Genomic DNA, 24,348 nt, shown 5'->3' on the forward strand with positions numbered 1-24,348 from the left:
GGCCCAACAGGAACTAAGAGCGAGGCCACTGCATTAGCAGACCATGCTACCTGATAGCTTCCATTATCCTGTGAGATGCATTTGTGTGCTCTCGATACAAGCTGTTTCTAAGTGGCTGTGCTGCATTCTTGCCAAATTCACTTTTACAAGCAGACGCCATACAGCGAGCGAGTCAATATTGGAGTGCATTAGCCAGATTGGACCGAGGAGCCCACATTTAATGGCGTCCATACATATATTTACAGATGAGGACGCGGGACAACTGCTAAGCATGTCTGCCTCACAGTACAGAGGCCGTGGGTTTGATTCCGTGCCCTAGCCTTCCTGTGTGGGGTTTGCATGTTCTCCGCACAAGTGTGTGTGTGCGTTTGTATGTATATATATATATATATATATATATACAGTATATATAGATACATACACCTAAATTAAAACGAATTAACACTTGAAATGAATCAGTCGGTGCGGAATGCATGTGCATGTATGCATTACACAAGTTTCACTTTTGAATAGTATTACTGAAATAAATCAACTTTTTCATGATATTCAAATCTTTTTGACAAGCGCCCACACACGCTTAGTCTGATCCGCTTAATTGCACAGTTGATGGATGGGCACGCACTCCAGAGACCCAACTGCCGGTAATTGTATACTCGGAATTAAAAAATAGGTCCAATTTTCTTTCATATATCCTCTTTGAGATGTGGTCTTCATCGAAAACATTTGGCACATGATGGCCTCAGTTGGTGGTGGTGGTGGGGGTGGGGGGGGGGGGGGGGGTTGCAGCAAAAGGAAAGCAGCCTGTAGCGGGAGTGGCTCCAAAAGGAAGGAAGGCTCAAGAAGAGGAGGAGCAGCAGCAGCAGCACAGTCACGGTCTGTGTCCGACAGATTTCTCCTCGGACACTCCCAGTGCTTAAATGCTCCCCGGCCCTTCCAAGCGTCTGGATCCAAACATCCAAGCAACATGTCATCCCTGGACAATCTCTCAGGCTGCCTACAATGCATCACGCCCACCGCATCCCCCCAGGAAACGAGGCTGTTAGCGGGGGAGCCACTTTAAGTCGACCGCATCTGGACGTCTGACTCCTCGCTAGGGAGACTTGCACTTTTGGTAAATGAAGCTATTCTAAGTATCTCAATAATACAAGCTTGCTTTTGTGTCTACGGTGTATGTATTTATAATTTTTTTTAGGGGGGGAGGGGCTAAGATGATGTCACGTATTTATAGCGTGTCTGGTTCTAATTTACAGTCTGCAGCAATAACATTGTTTCGTCATGGGCGAGCTTTCCCTGTTTACGTGTATGAGGCCATTCCAGCCTTCGGTTAATGTTTCTGAGCCTTGTGTAAATTGTAACATATTTGTTTTAGCGAGGGGGAAGCGAGGATCCTACCTTTTAACCCTCATGTTCAATTTGTGAACAACCATCATTTTCACAGTCAAAATGATGATGACCCGAGCATGTCTCACCAACTGTCAGAAATGTCACCCCCCCACAAAAAAAAAAATCCCAAGGAACAATTTGGATCACACTAACCAGTGAGTCGCTGATTAACCGCCTGTTTCCATTTAGTTTCTCAGAAACGCGACGTTTGTTTAATGATCCAGAAGAATCAGAAATAACACAAATCTGAGAACTCAGTGAGACAAGAAACAAGACGTTTCTGTTCCCGGCTGAGTCGTTAATTCCCTAATTCTGTTTGGCCAGACATCAAGGTGACTTAGCGCGTGTGGTCAGTGAACTTCCCCGAGGGCTTCGGATTCGCAATGACTCATCTCGCCTCGTGGGAGCCGTGTTACAAAACACACTTCACTCCGACGGGCGCCCCAAAATAAAAAGTGCACACTTGTGACTTTATTTACAGTTCAGAGGAGGAGCCTTGTGACTGGTGGACTTTCCGGAAAATATCGGCATGACATCAACGTAATCCAGTTGTGTTTGCAGAAAGTGACTGAGTCTTGTGAAATTTAAAAAAAAAAAAAAAAATCACCTCTTGACTGTCCTGCCATATTGCGGGTCACGTTGACCCATTCGCACGAGATGTCTTTTTAATGCGAAATAATGTCTTTGCCAATTAACAATCCGAGAGACAATATTTATCGCTAGCCGTATGTTTGTGACATTTTAATAAGGTGAGACATATTCAATGTATTTTGGAATCTCGATCACGTGGCCAGATTGAAACAAAAAAAGATAACAGATCTTGCCAGGCAAAATTTGGTGGCGGGTCGTAGTTAGGGGACCACTGCTTGAGGATATGATGCAGGTCACACTGACTCAGGAACTCCGGTTTTGCGTTTTATACAATCCTGTTTGGTCAAATTGACCCATTTTGGAAGCAACGTTTTTGATCTGAAGTGTAACCCACTGATGCAAAGTAAATTAATGTCCATTATTTGGAAGTTAACAAAGAAACGTAAACATGGTTATTGGGGACCCCCCCCCCCCCTTTCGAAAACCATTGGATAAATAAGCCCCTGGGTCACATTGACCCAGTGATATTGCCGTTCTCAATAAATGTGGTGGTGAATCAATTGATTGTCCAACACTATTGATTCTTTAATCCCCACTCGATCTATCAAGAACGCATCTAACAAAGTTGCTGGATGCATCATCTGTTGTTAGTCAGAGTGATAACAATTTACAAATATGCCCCCCCGGCCACATTTTGCAGTCAACAATTTTGATCATGAAACGTACCTAGGGGACATGATTGCTGTTGCTGAGACCGAGCGAAAACAATATTCCTTATTTTTGATATTTCAGCCTTCATCAAGAAACCAGAAGGACCCCAAATCTAAATACAGTAGCTCGATACGTGATCAAGCAAAGAAACAAAGAAATAAAAACAACGTGTGGTGGAACGTTTGACTGATCAAAACATGCAACTGACTCAGGGATGTGACTCCTGTTCCCGAGGGTCAAACTTGAAGCGTGGGAGCACTTTTAAAAGCAAAGCTAAATCTGTGTTGTTTCAGGACACCGCTGAAAGGATATGATATCTCAGGCGTGCAAACTCAGGAGCAGGTGAAAACAACCCATCGTCTTTCCAAAGCTTATCGGCCACATATTGCAGTCAAGAGACACAGACAGGGTGCAGGAAGTGACATTTGGATTTACTTTCCTTGATAAGCAAGCACCATGCACTCGAAGTGCTTCACTAAAGTCTCCTGTCGCATTCATTTCTCAGGAACACCAACAACTGTTTTTTGTAGGATGTTGGTCCAGATTTGAAAAAAGTCAACGCTAAGCTGCTAAGTCTTCAAACAACTGGAATCCAAAAATAAACATCTGCTTTGTTTTAGGAGAATCTTTCCATTGGCATGATTGCGTGCTTGTAACAAAATGGAGTCTCCGGGTTCACGTGAGTACATGCGAATGATTCATATGACGCCAAACGTTTTTTTTCCCTTCCTTGTTATGATGACATCTGGGCCTCCAGTTTTTCAGGATGACCCTGACATCAAGGTGATGATGGTCGGGTCCACTTTGAGAAAAGTCAAGTCCCGCTTGTGGAAAAAGCAAAGGCATTTCCGACTCCTGGAGGACGGGCTGAGTATTTGGTACAAGTCCAGATGGCTGGGAAAAGGCCACTCCACCTGTACGTTCCCAACAACCCCCGAAAGTCACTCAGTTACGAAATACCTCTGCTTAATTATCATTGAAAACTTTCCCTCATGGCTCTTTGGTTTTCATGTTAGTTACACCATGCCTGAAAACTCACCAGCTTTTGCAAACACGTAACCTAATTTAAAAAATCATATTTCAGTGGTCTCAAATACAACCCCCTAAACTTACTTTGTAGTGCCCGCTGGAAGTTTTTTTTTTTGGGGGGGGGGGGGGGGGGGGGACACCCGAATCCCCAGTTTCACCGATGGAGACGAAACTGGGTGGACATGTTCGACAACACAGGAAAAAGTTTCGAGAACCCACAACTGAAAGCGACAATGAGGTGCGCTAAACGGACCACGCAAGCGCAAAGCTCCTGTCTGCATGCTGGGTGTCACATTGGACTTTTTTTTTTTTAACTCACGCTTCTGCCTTCTTCTGTGAGATGCACTCATGGCCATCAACAAGGCACTCTAAAGCCACCACAACAGCCCTAAATCCACATGCTGGCTGTCAAAAACAAAACTATTTGAAACATTTTACTCCCTGCTTGCTCATCTACCTTTCTCTGCGTGAAGTGCACACTCTCACGGCTGACAACGAGGCACTTGTCAATGCCGATGCACACCGATTTTCCAAAGCTAAGATTCATTTGCAAGGTGTAAGCATGTAAGCTAACTAGCTAAGTGCATGCCGCAATTGCACCGGACAACTGCTGATGCGAATGAAGGTGCTCAAGTTAGTAAATAGTCAAGGAGTCGGAAATCCTGCCGGACCCCGAAATGCATCATGCGGCGTTGTTTCAGTTATGCCTAAACCCGCAAAATTGGGAAAACCAAAATGGTTAAAAAAACCTTATGTCCACAGTTCAGCACCTACATAGCTACATTGTACAATTGTTGTTGTTGCATTTCGAAAAATCTCCAAATTCACATGACAGCGTCTTGATGAATATTGTTGTTATTTGCGTACCTGGTGAAAGTCTCCAAGTTGGTCATGAATGAAATCCTCCCCGCACTATGATTTCACCCCAGTTTCAGTGATCGAGGTGGAGGCGGTGCGCGAGGGCCACCAATCAGAGGTCTTGCAGAGCATCACGGATGAGTTCCCGGCCGACCTCTGTTTCACCTTGGTGTTTCATGGTCGTCAAGGCAACCTAGACCTCGTGGCCGAGTCCCCAGAGGAGGCTCGGGCTTGGATCCGGGGATTGCGCAAGCTCATTCACAGGGCTCAAACCATGGATGAGAAGCAAAGACTGGACCAGTATCCTTAACCTTGTGACATAGACAGTCCAGGCATCCATTTTCTCCAAGCCGTGTTCTTTAAATCACAGCAGATTATGGGCAAAACGTATAAGACAGCGAATGAGTTAAAATGGTAGGATTTTGTGGAGCTTGCGGGACTCGAAGAGCTATTTCAATGACATGAATCCCAACTCGTCTGAGTGCCGATCCGAGTTTCCCTGAGCATCCTCTCAGGTGGGTCCGAGACTGGTTTCACAAGGCGGACAAAAACAAAGATGGGAAAATGAACTTCAAAGAAGTGCGGAAGCTGTTGAAGATGATGAACGTGGAGATGAATGAGGAACATGCTCTCTATCTCTTCACGGTACGACTTGGAAAGTTGTCGGTCCTCAAAGAAAAGTATCGGCCATCTTCCGTTTGTTTTCCAGATGGCAGACCGATCGCAGAGCGGCTCACTGGAACTCGAGCAGTTTGTCCTCTTCTACAAGATGCTGACCCAGAGAGATGAGGTGTGGCGAGTGTTCCAGGACTACTCTGGAGACGGGGAGACGTTAATGCTGGAAGAGCTGGAGAACTTCCTGAGCGTAGAGCAGCAGGAGGGAGAAGGCAGCGCCCGACATGCCAGGGAGCTGATGGAGCACCAGGAACCATCATCAACAGGTCAGTTGAAGTGGCGCTCTTAAATGTTCATTCGTTATGCCAACAAGAGAGGCTAAAGGCCTTGTCAAACGACACAACTTTTTTTGTCGTTTCACGACGGCTGCTCCGTCATACTAGCAGATAAATATCGCTCTTTGCCTTGGACGGGGCGAGATCTCGCACGACGAGTCGGTTAGCATCCAGACCCAATCGTCACGTGCTTCTGTCAAGATTCAGTCCATCGGCACACGTCCGTCGGGGAGACGGGGACAAGCAGCTGTCAGAGTCATGTCGATGGAGCCATTATTTGCATGTGTGTTGGTTGATTCCATGCTCAGAAAAGGCGTGCGTAGCATGAGTTGAAATATTCCCCTTTTGTTCAAGTCACTTTTGAAACGCACATCACATTGTGAAGTGTGTGTAGCGACCAGTCTCTCGTCACAAGAGGAGGGCACCGCCTTCCTATTGCTCAATGCTGAAGAACCGATCGAAGGATGACATAGGACATGTCACACTGCAGTAGGCAGCAAAATGAACAAAAATTAGGACATGCCAGACTTTTGTCGTCATCAACTCAACAGCTCAGAACCGGCTCACCAGACTCTACGTTATCGGCGTCACGTCTGTCGGCTCAAAACTGGGTTACATTTGTGTAGCCTGACGGCATAAGTGGAGAGAGCTACCCGCACAAGCCAAGACATGAGCAATTTATCACTGCCCATTTGGCTGGTGTCGATTCTTCACTCACACATGCCGTGGCTTGATAAACTCTCACTCACAACACCGAGATGTTACAATTTACTTCAAGTTTAGAAAAGAGAATGTAAACATCTATTTTAGCATTTTGGGAATGTTTTTTCTCAGTGTACCACTTGCTTGGAAGCTGTCGATTTCTCAATTCTGATCTCTCTTTGTGCAGCCAAGAAGCACGGCATCATGTCCCTCGACGGCTTCCAGATGTACCTGTGCTCCCTGGAGGGTTCCATTTTCAAACCCGACCGTCTGGGTCTCTACCAGGACATGAGCCAGCCGCTCAGCCACTATTTCATTTCCTCCTCGCACAACACCTATCTGATGGAGGACCAGCTGCGAGGTCAGAGCAGCCTTGAGGCCTACATCCAGTAAGACCGCAAACAAACACAAAATAATCACTTAACCCCATGACGTACAGTGGTGCCTTGATTTATGAGTTGGATTTGTTGAGTGACCATGCTGGGAACTCGAAACACTCAAATGATCCAGACTTTTTTTCAAATGTCTGTGCAACAAAGGGCTCTTAAGAGAGGCTGTCGCTGCGTGGAGGTGGACTGCTGGGATGGCAGCGATGGGGAGCCAGTGGTTTATCATGGCCACACTCTCACCTCCAAGATCCTCTTCAAGGACATCATCGCAACACTGAAAGAATATGCCTTCGTGGTGGGTAGTAGCACTTATTACCAATGAAACAAAACAATCAATATTGGAGTTCAGTACTGTATACGATGTGCAGCTCTGCCTTTTCTTGACAGACATCCGACTTCCCGGTCATCTTGTCCCTTGAGAATCATTGCAGCGTGGAGCAGCAGACGGTCATGGCCGGGCATCTGAGCAAGATCTTGGGCAACACGCTGCTAAGGAACATTTTGGACGGACCCACCAACCCTCAGTGTCTTCCCTCACCACAGGTCAGTCCAATCACAGATATTGGAATTGTCAGCCAGTACCGCCCCCTGGAAAGCTTGAAAGAAATTCGCCCGACACCAATTTCATTCATAAGCATGAAATTGGGGTTAGCTTCATGACAGAACTCATGAAAAAGGCTCGGGAAATGATGTCTGAAATTGAATAGGAAGTCAGCCGTTCACCAACTGACAAGAAATTGTGCGGACGTGTCTCTCATGATGGCAAACACGGAAAAGGCCTCAAGGAATCAATGCCTGATATCGAACAAGATGTCGGCCATTTTGGGCAAATTCCAGTCCTCCTACCTAGTTGAAGTAAGAAATATATCAGCGTCCCCATGCAATCAGTTTGACCGATCAACACGAAACTGAATGGACGTGTAGCATTACCGGATGCATGAAAGAGTCTCAAGGAAATGGAATTAGGAAGTCAGACAATTTGCTTCAAAGCGTTCATTTTCCAGGGCTCTTATTTTTGACAAACTCCGACAAGGGAATTCACCCCACCGAATGAAAAGCAAGTCTCGTGGACAGAGGGGCGATGCTAAAATTTGAAGCTTTTCAAGAAATCGCTGGAGAACGGCACCCAAGTTGGATCATTTTGAAGAGTCCTCATGAATTACCATCTGCAGTGCACAAAGTGTCCTCAAGAGAGCCCTCAAATCTATTCACCTGTCCTGCACTAATGGTACTGTCCTGTCAACACATGAAGGAGCTTAAAGGAAAGGTTTTGCTGAAAGCCAAGAAAATCGGCGGCGCGGAGGGGTCCCCGGACGGAACGCTGACAGACGACAATAGCGACGAGGAGGAGATGGCCAACGGTGAAGCGCTGCACGCCGAGAGTTCGAACCAACACGAGAAGTCCAAACTCTCGCGTGAGCTATCCGATCTGGTGGTTTACTGCAAGAGTGTCCACTTCCGCGGCTTTAAAGGCAGACCTTTACACGCCAAATACAACGAGATGTCCTCATTTGCCGAGTCCAAGGCCAAGAGGCTCGCTAAGGAAGCAGGTAACAGAAGACCATGAATCAGTCGTGAAACCGAAGTCAACGTGTACACTCAATCAATGTGCGCTACACTTTTCTACAGGAGCAGACTTTGTGCGGCATAATGTCAAGCAGCTAAGCAGGATTTACCCGAGTGGCCTCAGGACCGACTCCTCAAACTACAACCCTCAGGAATTGTGGAATGTGGGGTGCCAGATAGGTGAGGAGAAAATCTTCGGTTCCAATTGTGCTCATCCAAACCGGGTGGACGAACTCCTTGAATGACGTCACATTTGACTCTTTCCTCCAAGTGGCCCTAAACTTCCAGACAGCGGGTCTGGAGATGGATCTCAATGACGGGTTGTTCGCACAGAACCGTCGCTGCGGTTACGTACTCAAGCCCAACTTCTTGAGAGACAACCACACAACGTTCAACCCGGAGAAACCCCAAGAGCAGCCGGGCTACAAACCCATGCGCTTCTCCATCCAGGTGAACGTATCTTCTGAAACGACCAAAAACAGAAGCACCTCGACCACTGACTCTCTTTAATTACAAGAGGTCCTCCATTGACAACATTATCGCGTTCCTACAATGGCGTAATCGGAATTTGCACATTAAACTCAGCTATGCTACTACGGTACTTAAGTGGTAATTACAGTAAATATCAAATTACCATTCCATTTGCGGGCATTTCCTGTACTGTAGTTCAAAATTAATACTCCACGATTTGAATTTTTATGAACTGCATTGTCATTCAGGTGATAAGTGGGCAGCAGCTACCAAAGGTGAACCAGAAAGAGGGCTCTATTGTAGACCCCTTGGTCCGAGTCGAGGTGTACGGAGTGCCACAGGACCAGGCTAAGGAGGAGACCAGTCACATCAACAACAATGGTATGAAAAGGCGGTTTGAATGGATGGTTTTGGTTTTATTCAGGCCATGAAAGAGGGGGGAAAAAACATTTGTTCTTCATGCAGGCTTTAACCCGGTGTGGAATCAGACATTGAATTTTGTCATCCACACTCCCGATCTGGCCTTGATTCGCTTTGTGGTGGAAGATTACGACAAGACCTCCAAAAACGACTTTATCGGACAGTACACGCTGCCGTTTACGTGCATCCAACCGGGTGAGCAGCGAGTGATATTTCTTTGGAAAAAATAGTAAATCCCCAGCATGACATTTAATGCAAAGCCTCATTTCTGTTGCAGGATACCGTCACATTCATCTGCTTTCAAAAGACGGAACGGCCATCCCTCCCGCATCACTGTTTGTTCATATCACTATCTCAAAATTCACATGAATGGCTGAACCGCCCCGTTTCCGTTCAGTTCCCAGGACCAGCAATTATGGTCCTGGGCCAATCCCCCGCAAAGGACTTGTTCAATTGTCAGAAGTTTTAAAAAAAATCCCAACAAACATTGTTTATACCTCATGATTAATTCTATGACTAAACATTCCACACCCACACCCACAAGTATATCAAGAAAGAGAGGTACTTTCTAACCTATAAACTTGCAAGCTTGCATGAGTTGGTTTGATTTAGTTTATGCACACACAGCTTGTGCAGACTTTTGGTCTATGCAAACATTCTATGCATCAAAAATAAATGTCAGTATGGTTTTATGATGATGTGGTGCTCATTCATTCACTGTAAAAATAGATACATTCTTTTCAGTGACAACTGACTTTTTTTTTTAAGGATATACTCAACCCTTTTGTGTTGTTGCGGGTCAAATGGACCTGTGTTCACTATAAAAACAAGCAAACAAAAATGCAAATTGCTCTGCTCGCCTAGTTCTTCTCTATATTTTTTATTACGTATTAAAATATGTCCCCCGTTTTGTGACGTGATGAGCTTGATTGCTGTATATCATAAAAGGAGACGAGAACAAGCCAAGCAGAATATTTGTTCTTTCAGTTTTACAAATACTAACCTGGGCTAAATCCCCCCCACGACATGACAGGAGCTTTAAGGTGAATTGGTAGACCCCAAAGTGTCCAATTTTTTGACTGCAACATTAAGACGTCATCAATTATTAACATTTGATGGACTTGAACTCACAGTCTGTCCGCTGCTCATTGTTTCTCGATCTTGCTCCTCCTCTGTTCCCCTACCGGTCAGCATTCCTTGCATGGCCTCCTTCAGGGTGAGGCCACCGGTGTCCAAGTCCCTCACCACCCCCTGCTCGACAGGCATCCCGGGGTGGTGCTTCTGCAAATGTTTGACCACCTGAAACTTTTGCTTGGCCCGATATGAACAGTGACAACAGCCAAACGGCAGCTGCTCGGTGTGCGTCAGGAAGTGGTGCCTGAGACCGGCGGGCCAGCGGAAGGCCTTGTGGCACACGCCGCAGGCGTACGGTCGCTGGTCACCGTGCTGCCGCTGGTGGGTCTTCAGAATGAAGCTGGTCTTGAAGGCTTTGCCGCATTTCTCGCAGACAAAGGCCCGCACATCGCAGTGCCGGGTGGTCCGGTGGGCACGGAGGGCGTCCGCTCGGTTGGTGCGGTAGTCGCACTGGTCGCAGCCGTACGGCTTCTCCCCTACACCCAAATGAGACTTTTGTTTTGGATGTATTTCACAATTGTTTATCCAGCTAAGACAACTGAGAACACATTCTCATTTGTCATGCCAAACTGGCAGCAGAGAGCATAATGGAAGCAAATACATTGTCAGGGCATTGAATCGATAGCCACTGGACTATTGTGGTTGTCTTATTCGGGGTAGACAACTTAGTCTTGACCAAATACCTCAAATAAAACAACTTTTAAAAAAAAGATGACGATTTCAGTCGCCTCGATTGCAACTTTTACCCTCACCTGGAGAACTGAGAACCCACACAGACCGTTTGACTTTTTTTTTTTAGCTCAATATTGAATCGCTACTTCCTTGTAACCCAAGTATTTTTTAGACAGGTAGCTGTACTTCTATTTAAGTTCAGTGTGAACACTTTTGCAACTTCTGGATCTCACCTGTATGCTTGGTCATGTGGTACTTCAGCTGAGTGGCCCACTTGCATTTGTAGCCGCAGTCAGGACAAAGGTACTTTTTCTCTTCTCGGTGGACCCTCATATGAAGCTTGAGGAAGGCACAATATACGGAGAGAAATAGCTGAAAACATACGCATCGTGCTTCTAATTTTTATTTTTTTACATTCAATCCTATTCTTTTTTCCTAGGTTTTACATGACAGAAGGGCTTGAAAAATTGGCCTTTTCGTTGCAATTTTTATTCCACCCAATCCAACTTTGAGCTTACCTTCAGCCTGGAGGGATCGACGCAGGCATAGCTACAATGCTCACACCTGTATGGCTTCTCCCCCGTATGTATGCGAACATGCCAGGTAATCTTCTGCTTGTTGCCCGTCGAGTACTTGCAGTCCACGCACTTGTACATGCGCTTGCCTCCATGGGAACGCAGGTGCTGTTCCAACACCAGTGAGTGCCGACAAGCAAACGCACAGCTTCCGCAGCGCAATGGTTTGTCTGAGGGCGACCCTTCCTCGTGCTCATCCAGAAGGTGCTGTGCAAGGAGCCGCCCGGTTTTGCCGGCAAAGGGACAGTGCTGGCAGCGGTGGGCCAGGTGGGTTCTAATATGAGCCTCAACATTGTGTTTGGTACCGAATGACTCCCGGTGCTCGCTGCGTCGATGGCTCCTCAATGCGGCCTTGCTGCCGCAAGTGTAGTCGCACCGCTGGCAGGGAAAACGTTCCCGCCGCCGGTGCGCTCGTATGCGGTGGTTCCTCAGAGCAGCTTCCGAACTGAAGTGAGCCTCGCAATCAGTGCAGTCATGATTTAAGTCCCCCGTGTGACACCTGCGAGTGTGCCGCCTCAAATCGTCCGCCGTGTAGCCGCCATAGTCGCAAAAGGAGCACGGCAGAGTGGGTCGCCTGTCGTGGACACGTACCTTGTGCTGGCGAAGCTTGTTGGCCGCCCCGAATGTCTTGTCGCAGACATCGCAGGCGTGGCGTCCGCTTCCCGTGTGAAGAGACCGGTGCTCTTCCAAACGGTAGCGCCTGGCGGTGGCGAAAGGACAGTAAGGGCAAGTATGAAGGGATGAAGTACCCGTTTGCTTTTGTGCCTTGTGTCCTTCTTGCTCGAGGGAAGAGTTCTGGTGTAAATGCTTTGGCTCAACAGCACAGCTGGAACTCTGGACTACCTTGGGCTCTTCCTGGAGGGCTAAAGCATTTCCCAGTCCGCCTTCAGGCACACCGGAAGAATCTTTCTCAGGCCCCTCCTCAATAGGTTGTTTTTCTTTGCCCGACACACCGACGCTTCGACTGCATTTTCCCCTTTTTCGGCAAATGGAAACGTGTCGATTAAAAGCTGCCAGCTTGACCGATGAATAGGTGCAAAAGTTGCACGTGAATTTCCTGGGATGCTCTGCGTTCCTACGTACCGAAACGCCTCCATGCTGACTTGGATAACGCTCTGGATCACCGGACGTCAAGACACTAAGAACAGAGACATCATGATCATCGACTTCTGCTGAAATCCTCTGTTGTAGCGAGAGAGCCTGAGCTCCTCTTAGTTTTTCAGAAGTGTCCTGACTGGCAGTACAGTTGTCTTCTATTTGTGCGGCTGTTTTGCCAATCAACGTCTGTGGACACTTCTTGGCAAGGTGCCCATCGAGGCCCCGTCGCTGTTTGAACTGGGCACCACAGGCCCGGCACTTGTGATACCGCTGTCGACCACAACACAAAGACCGACGGTGGCGCTGAAGAGTCTTCCCACTCTTGGTGACATAAGAGCACTGGTCACAGCGATAAACATCTTGAGTTGCCACTGCCAGAATCTGGACTCTGCCGTCGAGAACCAGAGCGTCATCTTGCTTTCTTAGAGGATTGGAAAGGCAATCGTGTTCCAAGACTAGATTTTTCTCTGGCGGTGATTCTGGAGTTTCATTCTCAGATTCATAGGAACATTTTTCACTCTCATCATGAACAGTCTTTATCTCATCTTCTGCCGGGTTTGTCGTGGCCAAATCTGTGTTAGTGGACATACTGTGACAAGTTGCATCCTCCTTTGGCAACACAAATCTTTCACATTCGGAGGTCAAAGTTGTTAAAACAAGAGTGCAGTATTCTGGACCGGTATCAGGTGGAGAACTTTGCGATATTCCTTCAGTGGTCCCCTTCTTAAGCGGGACATCATCAGCATCCAGTCGCGGAACAGCCATTGAGCGAACTTCAGCAGCCTGGCCGGCAAATGGATCTCGTGGAGACTTGGAATCAGACGCCTCTGTCGGAATGGATTTTTTGGTGGACACGGCGGATATTTCTTGAGCAACCAGTGAGTCCTCGCGCATGCTGTTTGAGGGTCTCTCCCTCTCTTTTGCCGCATAATTCTCCAGCCAGACTTTGTCACCGGGCACGTAACCATGAGCTTTTCTCTTGTGCAGGAAGAGGCTGATGCTACTGTACGAAGAATAGGGACAGAGAGCGCAGCGGTATTGTTTCAGTCTGGTGTGTTTACAGTTCTCGTGGTTTTGAAGGGCTTGCAGGAAACGTGTCGTGTATGTGCAATATTTGCACTGGTGCACAGATGCTTGCCGTCCCTCTCCCGAATGTTTGACTAACATGTGCTTACGAAGCTCACATTTTCGTCTGCAGGCATAGGCACAGAGCTCGCACATGAGCATTTTGGCCTGATGTCGTAGTTTGTGGCTGTTGAGCTGGTCCATGCGGTGACAACGATATGGGCATTGATCACACTCATACCTACAAGAAGAATGAGGTGCGTTAGGCGGTGTACATTTTTTCTGATATTCTGCTTGTCGTTCAGAGAAGCATCAGGAGAGTAGATGGACTTGATTACCTCCACGGAATGAACTTTGAGGTTAATTCACTTTTGTCACATGTCATTCGGCTCCTTCGTTTTTGGCATGTCATCTCAGGAGTTTAAACAGTTTACACTCCCTTCCAAAAGTATTGGAAGAGTGAGGCCAATTCCCTTATTTTTTTGCTGTAAGTTGAAAAAAAAGATGAATATGAGACATGGGCTCATCTGTTCAACATTTATTTACAGGTATTTACGTCTTGATTGGATACACAATTTGAAAGACATCAATTCATAGAAATAAACAACATGACAGTGAAAACGACTAAATGTTTGGCTGCAACTCCTTGACACGGAATGACTCCCATAAGTCTGTGACCAAATGACATCACCAAACAGCTCGTTGGTGAAAAATTCCCAGACTATCAGCGCAGGGGGTTACTCCTTTCAATCGTATCTCGAGCAGGTAAAATGCATCCTCTGTAGGGGTTTGCTCCTGAAGACTGACTTGACTCCTATCTTGTCTTGGCACAGCCTTTGTAGTTCTCTTTCTGCATGATGAAGGATCCCCCAATTAATTTGGTTGCATCTTTCCCGCAAACTGGCAGACAAAATATTTGTGTAGAGTTCTGACTTCATTTGGGTGGGTTCAAACGACAAGATGCTTCAAATTTGTGTATCCGATCCAGACATAAATACAACAAGTCCCTGACAAGAGAAAGTCGACGCCAACCCAAAAAAATGCATTCCTCCCTCCTCCTACGGTTCAACCCATAAATTACCCTTCCATACTCTTTAAGCCTATTCTTGACACAAAGTGATAAAGAATATATTTGTATGAGTACGTAGAGTTCAAATTTGTGTAAAAAAAAATAAAAAATTAGTTCTAGTTCCAAGCAAAAGCCGTAAAAAGAACGTGTACTGTATATGTCCTATCCTGGTTTATGTGTACATTATTACATTTAAATATATACAAATACAAAAGTAAACATATTATTAATGTATGTACATCCGATAACTAATTTTAAAATCAGTGCACTTACCAGTAAAGAAATGAAACTTGAGTGAAGAGAATATTGTTGAACAAATCAGCTGTGCAGTACGATGAAGATGAGGATGATGATTTGTATCGTACTGCACCGAAGAATAAGAGCAATTACAGCTCTTCATAGGACGCCTCTTCCTCGGGCGCTTCGGATGGGAGGAGGGCAAGGAGTTCCTGATAGTCGGGCGCTTCCTCTGAAGACGCTGACGTTGGCTTGTCTTGAGTTCCGGTCAATTTCTCGCGCTGTTTCTTCATGGTGATGAGCAGGGTCCTGTATGTTTGCATTGCACTGTCTATAGCATTCTTGAATTGCAATGCCCGAACCATATTAGGATCCCATTCGTCCACCATCCCCTGGAGGTCCTTTGCAGTTTTTACCATCACTGACAGCCTTTCAAGCGACAAGCCTTCAACTTCGTCCTCCTCCTGCGATGGATCAGCTTCTTGCTCTGCCTCCTCACCGGCTTGTTTTGGGAGATGCGTCGAGTCATCGTCAGCCATTGGGTTAGAGTGCGTCTCGAGGAGGTCATTCAAGTCATCGGAGGTCATGTTGCGGAAACCTTCCCCTCCCACCAGCTCTGCCAGCTTGACTGCCTTATCCACCGCCAAACGTTGAACTTCGTCCGTAGAGGATCCCTCCACCTCAGGGACGCATTCCGGCCACAGCTTCTTCCAACACGCGCTCACAGTTCCTGGCTTTAACTCCTGGAGACATATTTGAATGACTTGGAGAGCCGTCGCGATGTTGAAATTCTTCCACAGCTCCCCAACAGAAACATTCTCTTCGGTATCCCTGGCGTTGACGAGTTGCTGCATGACGTTTCGCGCGTAAAGAGCCTTGAATATCCAAATGAGGCCTTGATCCAAAGGCTGAATGTTTGCTGGCAAGATCTCAATCCGCACACCCTCGTAAGACAAATTCAGTGGGAGGTTGCTCGCGTTATCCATCATCAGGCAAATGTTGAAGTTCAATCCTTTTTCTGATAGGTACGACTTCGCCTGAGGGAGGAAACTTTCATGGAACCACTCGGCAACAAGGGGTTTCGTCAGAGACACCTTGGAATTATGCATCCAGAAGACAGGCAGCAGGTTTTTGTCCTTGCTCTTCAGGGACCGAGGGTTCGCAGATTTGTAGATTAACGCCGGTTTCATCAGGAAGCCGGCCGCGTTGCAACACATAATCAGCACCACGCGGTCGTTCTGCCCTTTGAACTCAGGGGCTCTGGCTTCCTCCTTCATAAGCATCCTGGTTGGGATCTTCTTCCAGAACAAGCCGGTCTCGTTCATATTGAAGACTTGCTCCGGCTTGTAGCCTTTCTCTTTGATGAGTGCCTTGAAGGTCTCTGGGTACTTCCTGGCCGCTTCCACGTCTGCCGATGCAGATTCCCAATGTGGCGACACGCTCTTCAGCTGGTATCTCTTCCGAAAGCGGTCGAACCAGCCCTTGCTTGCAAGAAATTCGATGGGTTCTTCCGAGGAGGTCGACGGTCCCGGTTGGGGGTTGGTGCCGTTGTCTTCTTTGCCACGATGAGCACTTCCATCGGCCAGTTCCTGGTAAAGTTGTCTGGCCTTCTCCATCATGGCGTTGGTGTTCAAAGGAATGTTCTTCTCCCTGCATTCGGTTATCCACCGAACCAAGGCCGACTCCATCCTCACTATGTACTTATTACGCGTATTGACCACCCTCTTCAAGGTTTGAGAGCCATTAATGGCCACCGTACTTCGGATGTTGGCTTCCTCCTTCTTGATGGAGCGAATCGTCGACTCGTTCAATCCGTAACAGCGTGCAACTGCAGAAAATGTCTTCCCGTCACGGAGCAAATTGAGGATCTTGACTTTTTCGTAGAGGGGCATGACCTTCCTCTTGCGTTTAAGCTTCGGGCCAAAATAGACCAAAGGCGCAGAAAGTTTGGGCGACATCTTAGGGCTTGAAAATAAAGCGCAAAAAACAACAACAAAAAACACTTCACTAATACAACCATGACATGAAAGGATGCAAAAATAAAGGAATTGACTTCACTGTTATGATTCCTTTGGGCGGGAGTGTGTCTCATGTGTGTACAGGCGGTCCTCAGTTGAGAGCAGTGCTCGCTTGCAACGTTTTGACGTGACATTTGACACGCAATGAATGTTTGCGCAGACAAGTAGGAATAAGTTATAATGCATCACAAGAAGGCACGCTCGGTTAGCGCCGTACCTATTTTACTCTATTTTTCATCAAATGGTTTCTATAATGTCCGCCTAGTACTAATACAGCATAGGTTAATGATAGACCGAAATACAAGTTACAGTTACATCACATCAGCTGTCGAACAGGACTTTCTCATGAATGAAGGATGCCCGTCATTGTAATTGTCAGGATCCTCTTTCATCAAAAACCAATTTGAGGTCTGCATAACTAGGTCACTCTTTTTGGAAACTGAGATCCGAGATAATGGTTCTACATCTCGGTGGAGCTCTGTGCCCTCCGAGTGTTTGGTAGGATACGGCTAATTAGTTTGCAGCATACAGAAAAAAAGAACAGGACAACAGCGACACCCTACCTGAGGTCTCCTGCATGCTTCCTCATGTGGATGTTCAGACAGTGCTTCCATTTTGTGACGTATCCACATTCCTCACATATGAAGTTCCTGTCGTCCGAGTGTGTGAGCATATGCTTGGAGAGGTATGACTCGTCTCGGCACCGGAAGTCGCACAATTGACACTTGTGGGGCTTCTCACCTTGAAAGACAAAGAAAATGCGGACAGGCCTTTCAAACACACAACACTGCCTGCACAGGGTAAGTCTGCACTTCCAAGCAGGTAAAACGCTTATTTTTACAGGGTCAAAGTCTGGGGATTGACTTGGCCAGAATAAACCCCTCCACCTCCAAGCATGAGGAAGAATCCCACAATCTACAACCAAAACAATGCAGCTACATTTCAAACGCACAATGGCCTTTATCAGTTGTTGTTCGTTTTGGGAGGTTACTACACCCTTCAGTCTTTAGTAAGTAAAATGCATTCTCTTTAGTGTTTAAGTCTAGAGATTTACTTGGTCTGTCTGAGGCCCTTCTGCGACTGATGAACTCCTTTTTACACCCTGGAGTGGTTGTCAGTCAATCGCAGGGCACATTTAGACAAACAACAATTCAAACACACTCAATGGGCAGTTTAGAGCCTTGAAGCTAAGGTGCCTGATTTTGGAATAAGGCAAGAAACTGGAGTATTGAGCGAAAACCCACGCAGGCAAAGAGAGAAGATGAAAACTCCACACCAGAAGGCAACAGCAGAGACATGAAGCCGGGACACTTCAACTGAGAGTCTGACATGTTAGCCACTAGGCACAAATCCCTACTGGGGGGAAGAAGAAGGGGGAAAAAAAGTCACCAATCCTCACCACTATGCGTCAGCATGTGTCGATTCAAGGCTCTCTTGTGTGATGTCACGTAGCTACACTGTGAGCACCGGTGGATCTTCTCATTGGCGTGCAAGTGTCCAATGTGTCGTTTGAATTGCACCGGGTTGAATGTCGAAAAGTCACAAAAGTCGCAGCAGAGTTTCTCACTGCCTGCGTGGCCCTGCCGTTGATGCCGCAGGAAGGCGGCCTTGTTGGAACATGAGAAATCACACTGCGAGCAGTGGTAAGCGAGGTGAGTCTTGAAGTGAGTTTCCATGTGGTTCTCACTGGGAAAGACGGCAACGCAGGCGTGATGGGGACACCCTACCGCCGTGATCCCGTGCTCCTCCGCCGAGTGTCGCATGTGAGCCCTGCGCAGATGACTCCGGAAAGGACAACCATCATGAAAGCACGCCACCGCCGTTTTGGGTGCTCGGGCGTGCTCAGTTTTCATGTGAGCCTTCAGCGTCCCGCTCTGGCCAAAGCTTTGACCACAAGTGGGACACGGATAGCGGTGGTGTGTTGCGTCCTCTTCCATTTCGTCCGCGTGGACGGTGACGAGATGGCGGCGGATGGCATTTGGCTCCACGGCGGAGTAGTCGCATAAATGACAATGGTGGGCTTTTTCGCCCGCCTCGCGGAGCTGGTGCACGCGCAGTTTGCTCCGGCTGGTGAAGAAGCGCTCGCAGGTGGGACACTGCAGACCTGGGTCGGGATAATGCAAATGCAGGTGTTCTTGGAGATGGGAGCGCATCTTGAAACAGCGCCGACACTCGGGGCAAATGTGGGTGTCATACATGTGCTCTGCCTCCTCTGCAATGCACTCTAAAAAGAACAATAAATAAGAAAAAAAAGTTGCTTCAACAATCCTTGTTTAATTGCTCACTAGTTACATCATTGCCTCTCCTATCGTCTTTGTTTCTTACCAACAATGATAATACTGGATGTCAATGTCAGGCGTTTTTTACGAGCGCAGTATATTTTCCGTGACAAAATGCCTTATGTCTCCTTGAACAACCCTTGAGAACTTCTGCATGAGTGTACCTTTCGTCTGCAATACCGAGTCCTTTCCGTCCAGTTTTCTCAGTTTTTTTACAATATGACCTTTGTCATCGACATCGTTTTCTTCATCGTTATTGTCTTCTACATCTTCTTTGTTTTCCCCTTCATCGTCTTCTACGACGACTTCCACTTCTGCTTCTGCTTCATCCCCATCTGATGTAGCTGATGACTCGCAAGTCAGGTTTGATTGTGTTTTTCTTTTGGGCCTTCCGGTGGAGACCTGAGGTTGGAGGTTTGCATTTGTACATTTACGACCTGTGAACAAAAAGGCAAAGACAACGACCCATTCAATAGCAATTTAAAACTTTGTCCATTAGTCATACATGGCGAACATAAACCAACACCCCCCTTTTGGGCAAACAAACAAAAAAAATAATAAATACCATCTGGAAAATATTGAGCATTTTTTTACAACTGATTTGTACCTTCACATGGATGGTGGAAAGGGTTTTCACTGAATTATCTTGTTGTCATTTTTTTGTCTATCACAAAAACTTTGAACAGGCTTTTTGAGACTTTTTATGTCAACTGTAAGTTTGTACTTACTTTTGAAGCTGCGTAAACGTCTCTCTGAGAAGTTCCAAGCGGGTTGGCCACCATCTGCAACATTCTGATCGCTTGGTTTACAATTGCCAAGACCCGTCATCTTCAACAGTTCCTGAAACACAAATAAATCAACAAAGTGTTGTTTTGCTATGTGCAAAAAAGGGACAAAACAATATGAAAAGTTTCAAGTGACGTACGTTATGGGCCATCCTTATTTCCGTCTCCTTCTTCTTTATGTACCGGACTGTACTCTCGTTCAAGTCATAATGACGGGCAACTTCGGCACAACTTTTCCCACCTTCGAGCATATCCAGGAGGTTGATCTTCTCGTGGTGCGGCAGAGCTCTTTTCAGGCGGCGAATGGGCGGCATCTTTGGGTGTCACAGAAACAACTCAAAACGTGGATACACACGAAGAGCCCCCCGGCTAACAGTCGTATGTTATCTAGAAACGTGAACTCACGAATTGGCGGGGGTTTGATGAAAACCCATTTTTTACTATTGTAGATGCTTCATGCAGTAGGTCACAACTGTGCAATAGTTTTTTTTTAACGAACTATAGTTGTTGTATAACAGGAAACCCGACTCACACGAAACGTAAAAAATATTTAGGCGACGTTACTTACTCTGTACAATAACTTAACTCGAACGTCGGCTTTAGCGTTGCTAAAGTATTAGCTTCTTGTGATTTGAGGACAGCCAAATGTTGCTACTTTTTCGCATTTTAAAAAGAGTGAGCACATTCAGCGCTAAATGTATTTATTATATTAAAATATGGTGTTTCTCAATGAATGCGAGAGTTAATTAGAATAGCTTCGAGTTCATGTCGAACATAACAGAGATACCCTGTCGGAAGATAGTGTAACGAACACCGGAAATACTAGAGGACACATGCGCGTAATCTAACATTTTGACCCATCGATACATGAAAATCAATTAAACATTTTAATTCAAAGAGTTTAAAAATAGAGAAGTTTTAGTCAGACTAAAAAAAAGATAAATAATTACTGTGAATTAAAAGCGGAAACGATGAATTCGGAACATAAATTGTACGGAGCAGTTGAACAGTCGGAAGATTGTTTAAGAAACACCAAAATTATTTATTCACTTATTTATAAAATCATTTATGAGCGCTTAGGCGCCCAGGAAATACATATTTATTGGACAATGCAGAGCGTACAAAAATAAAGCATCGGCCTCACAAATGGGTTTATAACTGAGAAACAAAAAGGGAGCAGATTTAGCGGACACGCGTCACTTCCGTTTGTGCCGTGACAGTGACACACTACAGCAATAGATTCCGATGAGTGGAAGACATGTATTATCATGGTCTTAAAGATTCAATCGAAAACATCACCGACCTGTCCTCATAGCTGGACAAGAAGAAGAATGCTCTCTGTTATTCTTAAGCAATGGTGGTGAGAGACTGACTGTGTACATAAATACAACATGCCACTGTCAGACATTCTGGACAGTCTGAAGGACAACCCGTACTTCGGGGCTGGCTTTGGACTGGTGGGCGTCGGAACCGCCTTGGCGTTGGCCAGGAAAGGAGCCCAGGTGGGGATGGTGTTTTTTCGCAGGCACTACATGATCACCCTGGAGGTGCCCAGCAAGGACAAGAGCTACCACTGGCTCCTGAGTTGGATCACCAAGCACGCCACTCGAACCCAACACCTGAGCGTGGAGACGTCCTATATGGCGCACGAAAGCGGACGCGTTCAAACCCAGTTTGACTTCCATCCCAGTCCGGGGAATCACATCATCTGGTTAGCAACACTCACACATTCTTGGGCTCCAAATGCCATACAAAAACATCCACTTGAACTTGTAAAATGAATAAAAGGCGCAACTTTAAAAGAATAACGTTGTATTTTTTAAACTCTTGTTCAATTATCACTTTGTTCCGTTGTTGAATTAAAATGCTACGGCTATCTTGGAAAACTGCGACTTCATTGTCGGTAGAGCATGAATTTCCATCCTGAGAAACTGCGTCTTTGTTCTTGTAAAGACTAGAATTGTTTTTCCTTTGAAACAATACGACTTTATTCTCATATAAAAACCTTATGTCATAGTAACTTCCTGTTTTCTGGTGTGTTGTGCAGGTACGGCCGCAAGTGGATCAGGGTTGAGCGGACCAGAGAGAAACAGATGATTGACATGCACACGGGCACCCCGTGGGAGTCTGTCACATTCACAGCATTGGGCCGAGACCGAAAGGTCTTCTTCAATATTTTACAAGAAGGTAAACACTAGAGTCGTTCTGTCATATTGCATCTGCTCGATGTTCAGCGAGGCTCCCTTCGCTTTCTCAGCCAGGGAGTTGGCGCTGAAGCAGGAAGAAGGACGTACGGTGATGTACACAGCCATGGGTGCCGAATGGCGGCCCTTTGGGTTTCCGCGGCGACGCAGACCCCTGAGCTCCGTGGTGCTGGAGGCGGGCGTGGCCGAAAGGATCGTAGACGACGTCAAGGAGTTTATTGGGAACCCCAAGTGGTACACGGATCGCGGTAAGTGATCGATGATACAGTGTCAAATTTTAAAAAATGCTTTCACTGATCCACACAAAACTGGATGGACATGACATTCACATTGTATTCATTTTCCCAACAGGCATCCCGTACAGGAGAGGCTATCTGTTATATGGACCCCCAGGATGTGGGAAAAGCAGCTTTATGTTAGTTTTCTGCACGTTTTTATTTGTAGCTGACGGTCTTTTTTTTTCTGTAACACAGCTGTTTATATTTCAGCACGGCTCTGGCCGGTGTGCTGGGCTACAGCATATGTTTGATGAGTCTGAGTGACCGCTCCCTCTCAGATGATCGTCTCAACCACCTGTTGAGTGTGGCCCCGCAGCAAAGTATTATTCTGTTGGAGGACGTGGACGCCGCCTTTGTTAGCCGAGAGCTGCTTCCAACAGAGAGTAAGTCCCTCTCTCCTAAAATGTACTCAGTAACTCTCCTTCAGGCCAGGGGAGTAACAGAATACATGTAATGGCGTCATGTATTCAGGGAAAAAAAAAAATTGAACCGTCTACTGTTCCAGAGAAAAGTAATGATAATATTGGTACAGTACATCCATGAAAAATGTGGAATATTTTGCGGGATTACATTTTTAATACAGGGGGAGATGTCGTGCAGTTGAGTCCTCGATCGCCCGCTCTTAACTTGTTGGCCAATTTACCAGAGTCAATTGGATAACTGCTCACATTAGAGCACAAGGTCCCACGCCCGAAATCGAAAAGGAAGTCTGCTACCTTGACATCTAGGCTGGGCTTTGAATTGCTGTAAAGATTGTAGTGAGTTTATTTTTTAATGCACCTCTATTCCTCCATTTAAGATTTCACTTTTAAATCTCAATGCCCCTCAACAGATCCTTTAGCCTACCAGGGAATGGGGAGGCTGACTTTCAGCGGCCTACTGAACTCTCTGGACGGAGTGGCTTCATCCGAGGCCAGAATTGTATTCATGACCACAAACTACATTGACAGGTACTTTTGAAAAAAAAACAAAAACACTTAATGTACAATTGCAAAGATCATTCGACAGCGCATCAATCTTTTTGCGCCCGCGTAGGTTAGATTCAGCGCTAATCCGGCCCGGCCGCGTGGATCTCAAGCAGTATATCGGCCATTGTACCCACTGGCAGCTCAGCCAGATGTTTCGACGCTTCTATCCGGATCAGGCCATCTCGGAGGGCGAACGTTTTGCGACTTCCGCGCTGGCGGCCCGCACGGAGATCAGTGCTGCTCAGGTGCAAGGACACTTTCTGCTGCACAAAATGGACCCTGCGGGATCGATACAAAACGTCACCCAAATGAAGGAGTGACGGTTGGAGATTTTTTTTTTTTCCATTTTCAAAAAAGCCTTTAATCTTTTGAATCCAACTGAAGTGTGTCAGGACGGTATGTTTTCATGAAGGACAATATTTTGGAGTGCCATTTTTCCTCATTAAAATAAACGTGTTTTTTTTTTTTTTTTTAATAATGAAGGCTGAAGTGTATTTTTGGCATTCGCGTTCATTTCGTTGGGAAAAGAGAACTGGAGCTACGAGTGTGTTTGTGGTTTTCATGGACTTTCTGAAACACTCAAAGCTCCATCTGGATAAAAACTGGCGTCAAACGAGAGGCAAGCATTGTACTGTGGGCGATGTCGGGGACAAGCTAAGCTTAGCCTGGGTTGTTCATGCAAGCACAGAGAGTCTTCACCAGGCTTGTCTGGGTTTTTTCTTTCTCCTGCTGAATGACTGATTAAAAAGCAATATCAAATCATCCGCCGTCCATTTACTTTTAAGAATAAGTTGTAAGATTAGTTTGAATTCAGTATGATTGTTGTCAGCAGTACAGAAAAATGGACGTGGGGATAGACAGTTTTGAAATATGCATTTGTTCCGGATACAACCTCC

The 24,348-nt window shown here is 46.2% G+C and overlaps 3 protein-coding genes across 4 annotated transcripts; 2 read left to right on the forward strand and 1 right to left on the reverse strand.

The window, feature by feature from the left end:
• Positions 1 to 829: 829 nt before the first annotated feature.
• On the forward strand, positions 830 to 9,762 carry LOC147198627 (1-phosphatidylinositol 4,5-bisphosphate phosphodiesterase delta-4-like). The gene is made up of 15 exons (XM_086123135.1): positions 830 to 1,111; positions 3,306 to 3,364; positions 3,443 to 3,601; positions 4,644 to 4,872; positions 5,088 to 5,217; positions 5,282 to 5,513; positions 6,412 to 6,613; positions 6,764 to 6,908; positions 7,001 to 7,156; positions 7,866 to 8,163; positions 8,243 to 8,359; positions 8,451 to 8,629; positions 8,899 to 9,031; positions 9,116 to 9,265; positions 9,348 to 9,762. Exons 2-15 carry the CDS (start codon positions 3,346 to 3,348, stop codon positions 9,437 to 9,439), a joined length of 2,241 nt encoding a protein of 746 aa, XP_085979261.1. The 5' UTR covers positions 830 to 1,111; positions 3,306 to 3,345; the 3' UTR covers positions 9,440 to 9,762.
• Positions 9,300 to 20,804, reverse strand: znf142 (zinc finger protein 142). 2 transcript variants are annotated; one of them, XM_086123133.1, is made up of 9 exons: positions 20,571 to 20,804; positions 20,143 to 20,316; positions 19,946 to 20,057; positions 19,382 to 19,654; positions 18,338 to 19,162; positions 17,502 to 17,679; positions 11,395 to 13,855; positions 11,110 to 11,215; positions 9,300 to 10,680 (listed from the first exon to the last, which is right to left on the reverse strand). In XM_086123133.1, the coding sequence occupies exons 2-9, from the start codon at positions 20,314 to 20,316 to the stop codon at positions 10,169 to 10,171; spliced, it is 4,641 nt and encodes a 1,546-aa protein (XP_085979259.1). In that variant the 5' UTR covers positions 20,571 to 20,804; the 3' UTR covers positions 9,300 to 10,168. The 2 variants fall into 2 exon arrangements, with proteins under 2 accessions (XP_085979259.1, XP_085979260.1); XM_086123134.1 differs by lacking the exon at positions 20,571 to 20,804 and adding an exon at positions 20,408 to 20,525.
• A 391-nt stretch (positions 20,805 to 21,195) lies between these two features.
• On the forward strand, positions 21,196 to 24,214 carry bcs1l (BCS1 ubiquinol-cytochrome c reductase complex chaperone). Its single transcript, XM_086124149.1, has 7 exons — positions 21,196 to 21,713; positions 22,050 to 22,189; positions 22,260 to 22,454; positions 22,558 to 22,621; positions 22,695 to 22,867; positions 23,317 to 23,434; positions 23,520 to 24,214. Exons 1-7 carry the CDS (start codon positions 21,394 to 21,396, stop codon positions 23,770 to 23,772), a joined length of 1,263 nt encoding a protein of 420 aa, XP_085980275.1. The 5' UTR covers positions 21,196 to 21,393; the 3' UTR covers positions 23,773 to 24,214.
• The last annotated feature ends 134 nt before the right edge of the window (positions 24,215 to 24,348 follow it).

The sequence above is a fragment of the Hippocampus guttulatus genome, chromosome 11, assembly GCF_054856545.1.
Source record: "Hippocampus guttulatus isolate MCC_2025c chromosome 11, RoL_Hgut_1.0, whole genome shotgun sequence".
NCBI classification, from domain to species: domain Eukaryota; kingdom Metazoa; phylum Chordata; class Actinopteri; order Syngnathiformes; family Syngnathidae; genus Hippocampus; species Hippocampus guttulatus.

Excerpts from the sequence above, each read along its gene's own strand:
- znf142 (XM_086123133.1), bottom strand. The coding sequence starts at position 20,316 with ATGCCGCCCATTCGCCGCCTGAAAAGAGCTCTGCCGCACCACGAGAAG. Across the intron at positions 19,655-19,945 it reads ACGTTTACGCAGCTTCAAAA|GTCGTAAATGTACAAATGCA; the intron begins GTAAGTACAAAC and ends TTTTGTTCACAG. Across the intron at positions 13,856-17,501 it reads AAGCATGCAGGAGACCTCAG|GTATGAGTGTGATCAATGCC; the intron begins GTAGGGTGTCGC and ends TTCTTCTTGTAG.
- bcs1l (XM_086124149.1), top strand. The coding sequence starts at position 21,394 with ATGCCACTGTCAGACATTCTGGACAGTCTGAAGGACAACCCGTACTTC. Across the intron at positions 22,190-22,259 it reads CTTCAATATTTTACAAGAAG|CCAGGGAGTTGGCGCTGAAG; the intron begins GTAAACACTAGA and ends TCGCTTTCTCAG. Across the intron at positions 23,435-23,519 it reads ACCACAAACTACATTGACAG|GTTAGATTCAGCGCTAATCC; the intron begins GTACTTTTGAAA and ends GCGCCCGCGTAG.
- LOC147198627 (XM_086123135.1), top strand. Across the intron at positions 8,164-8,242 it reads GAGGCTCGCTAAGGAAGCAG|GAGCAGACTTTGTGCGGCAT; the intron begins GTAACAGAAGAC and ends ACTTTTCTACAG. Across the intron at positions 8,630-8,898 it reads CCATGCGCTTCTCCATCCAG|GTGATAAGTGGGCAGCAGCT; the intron begins GTGAACGTATCT and ends ATTGTCATTCAG.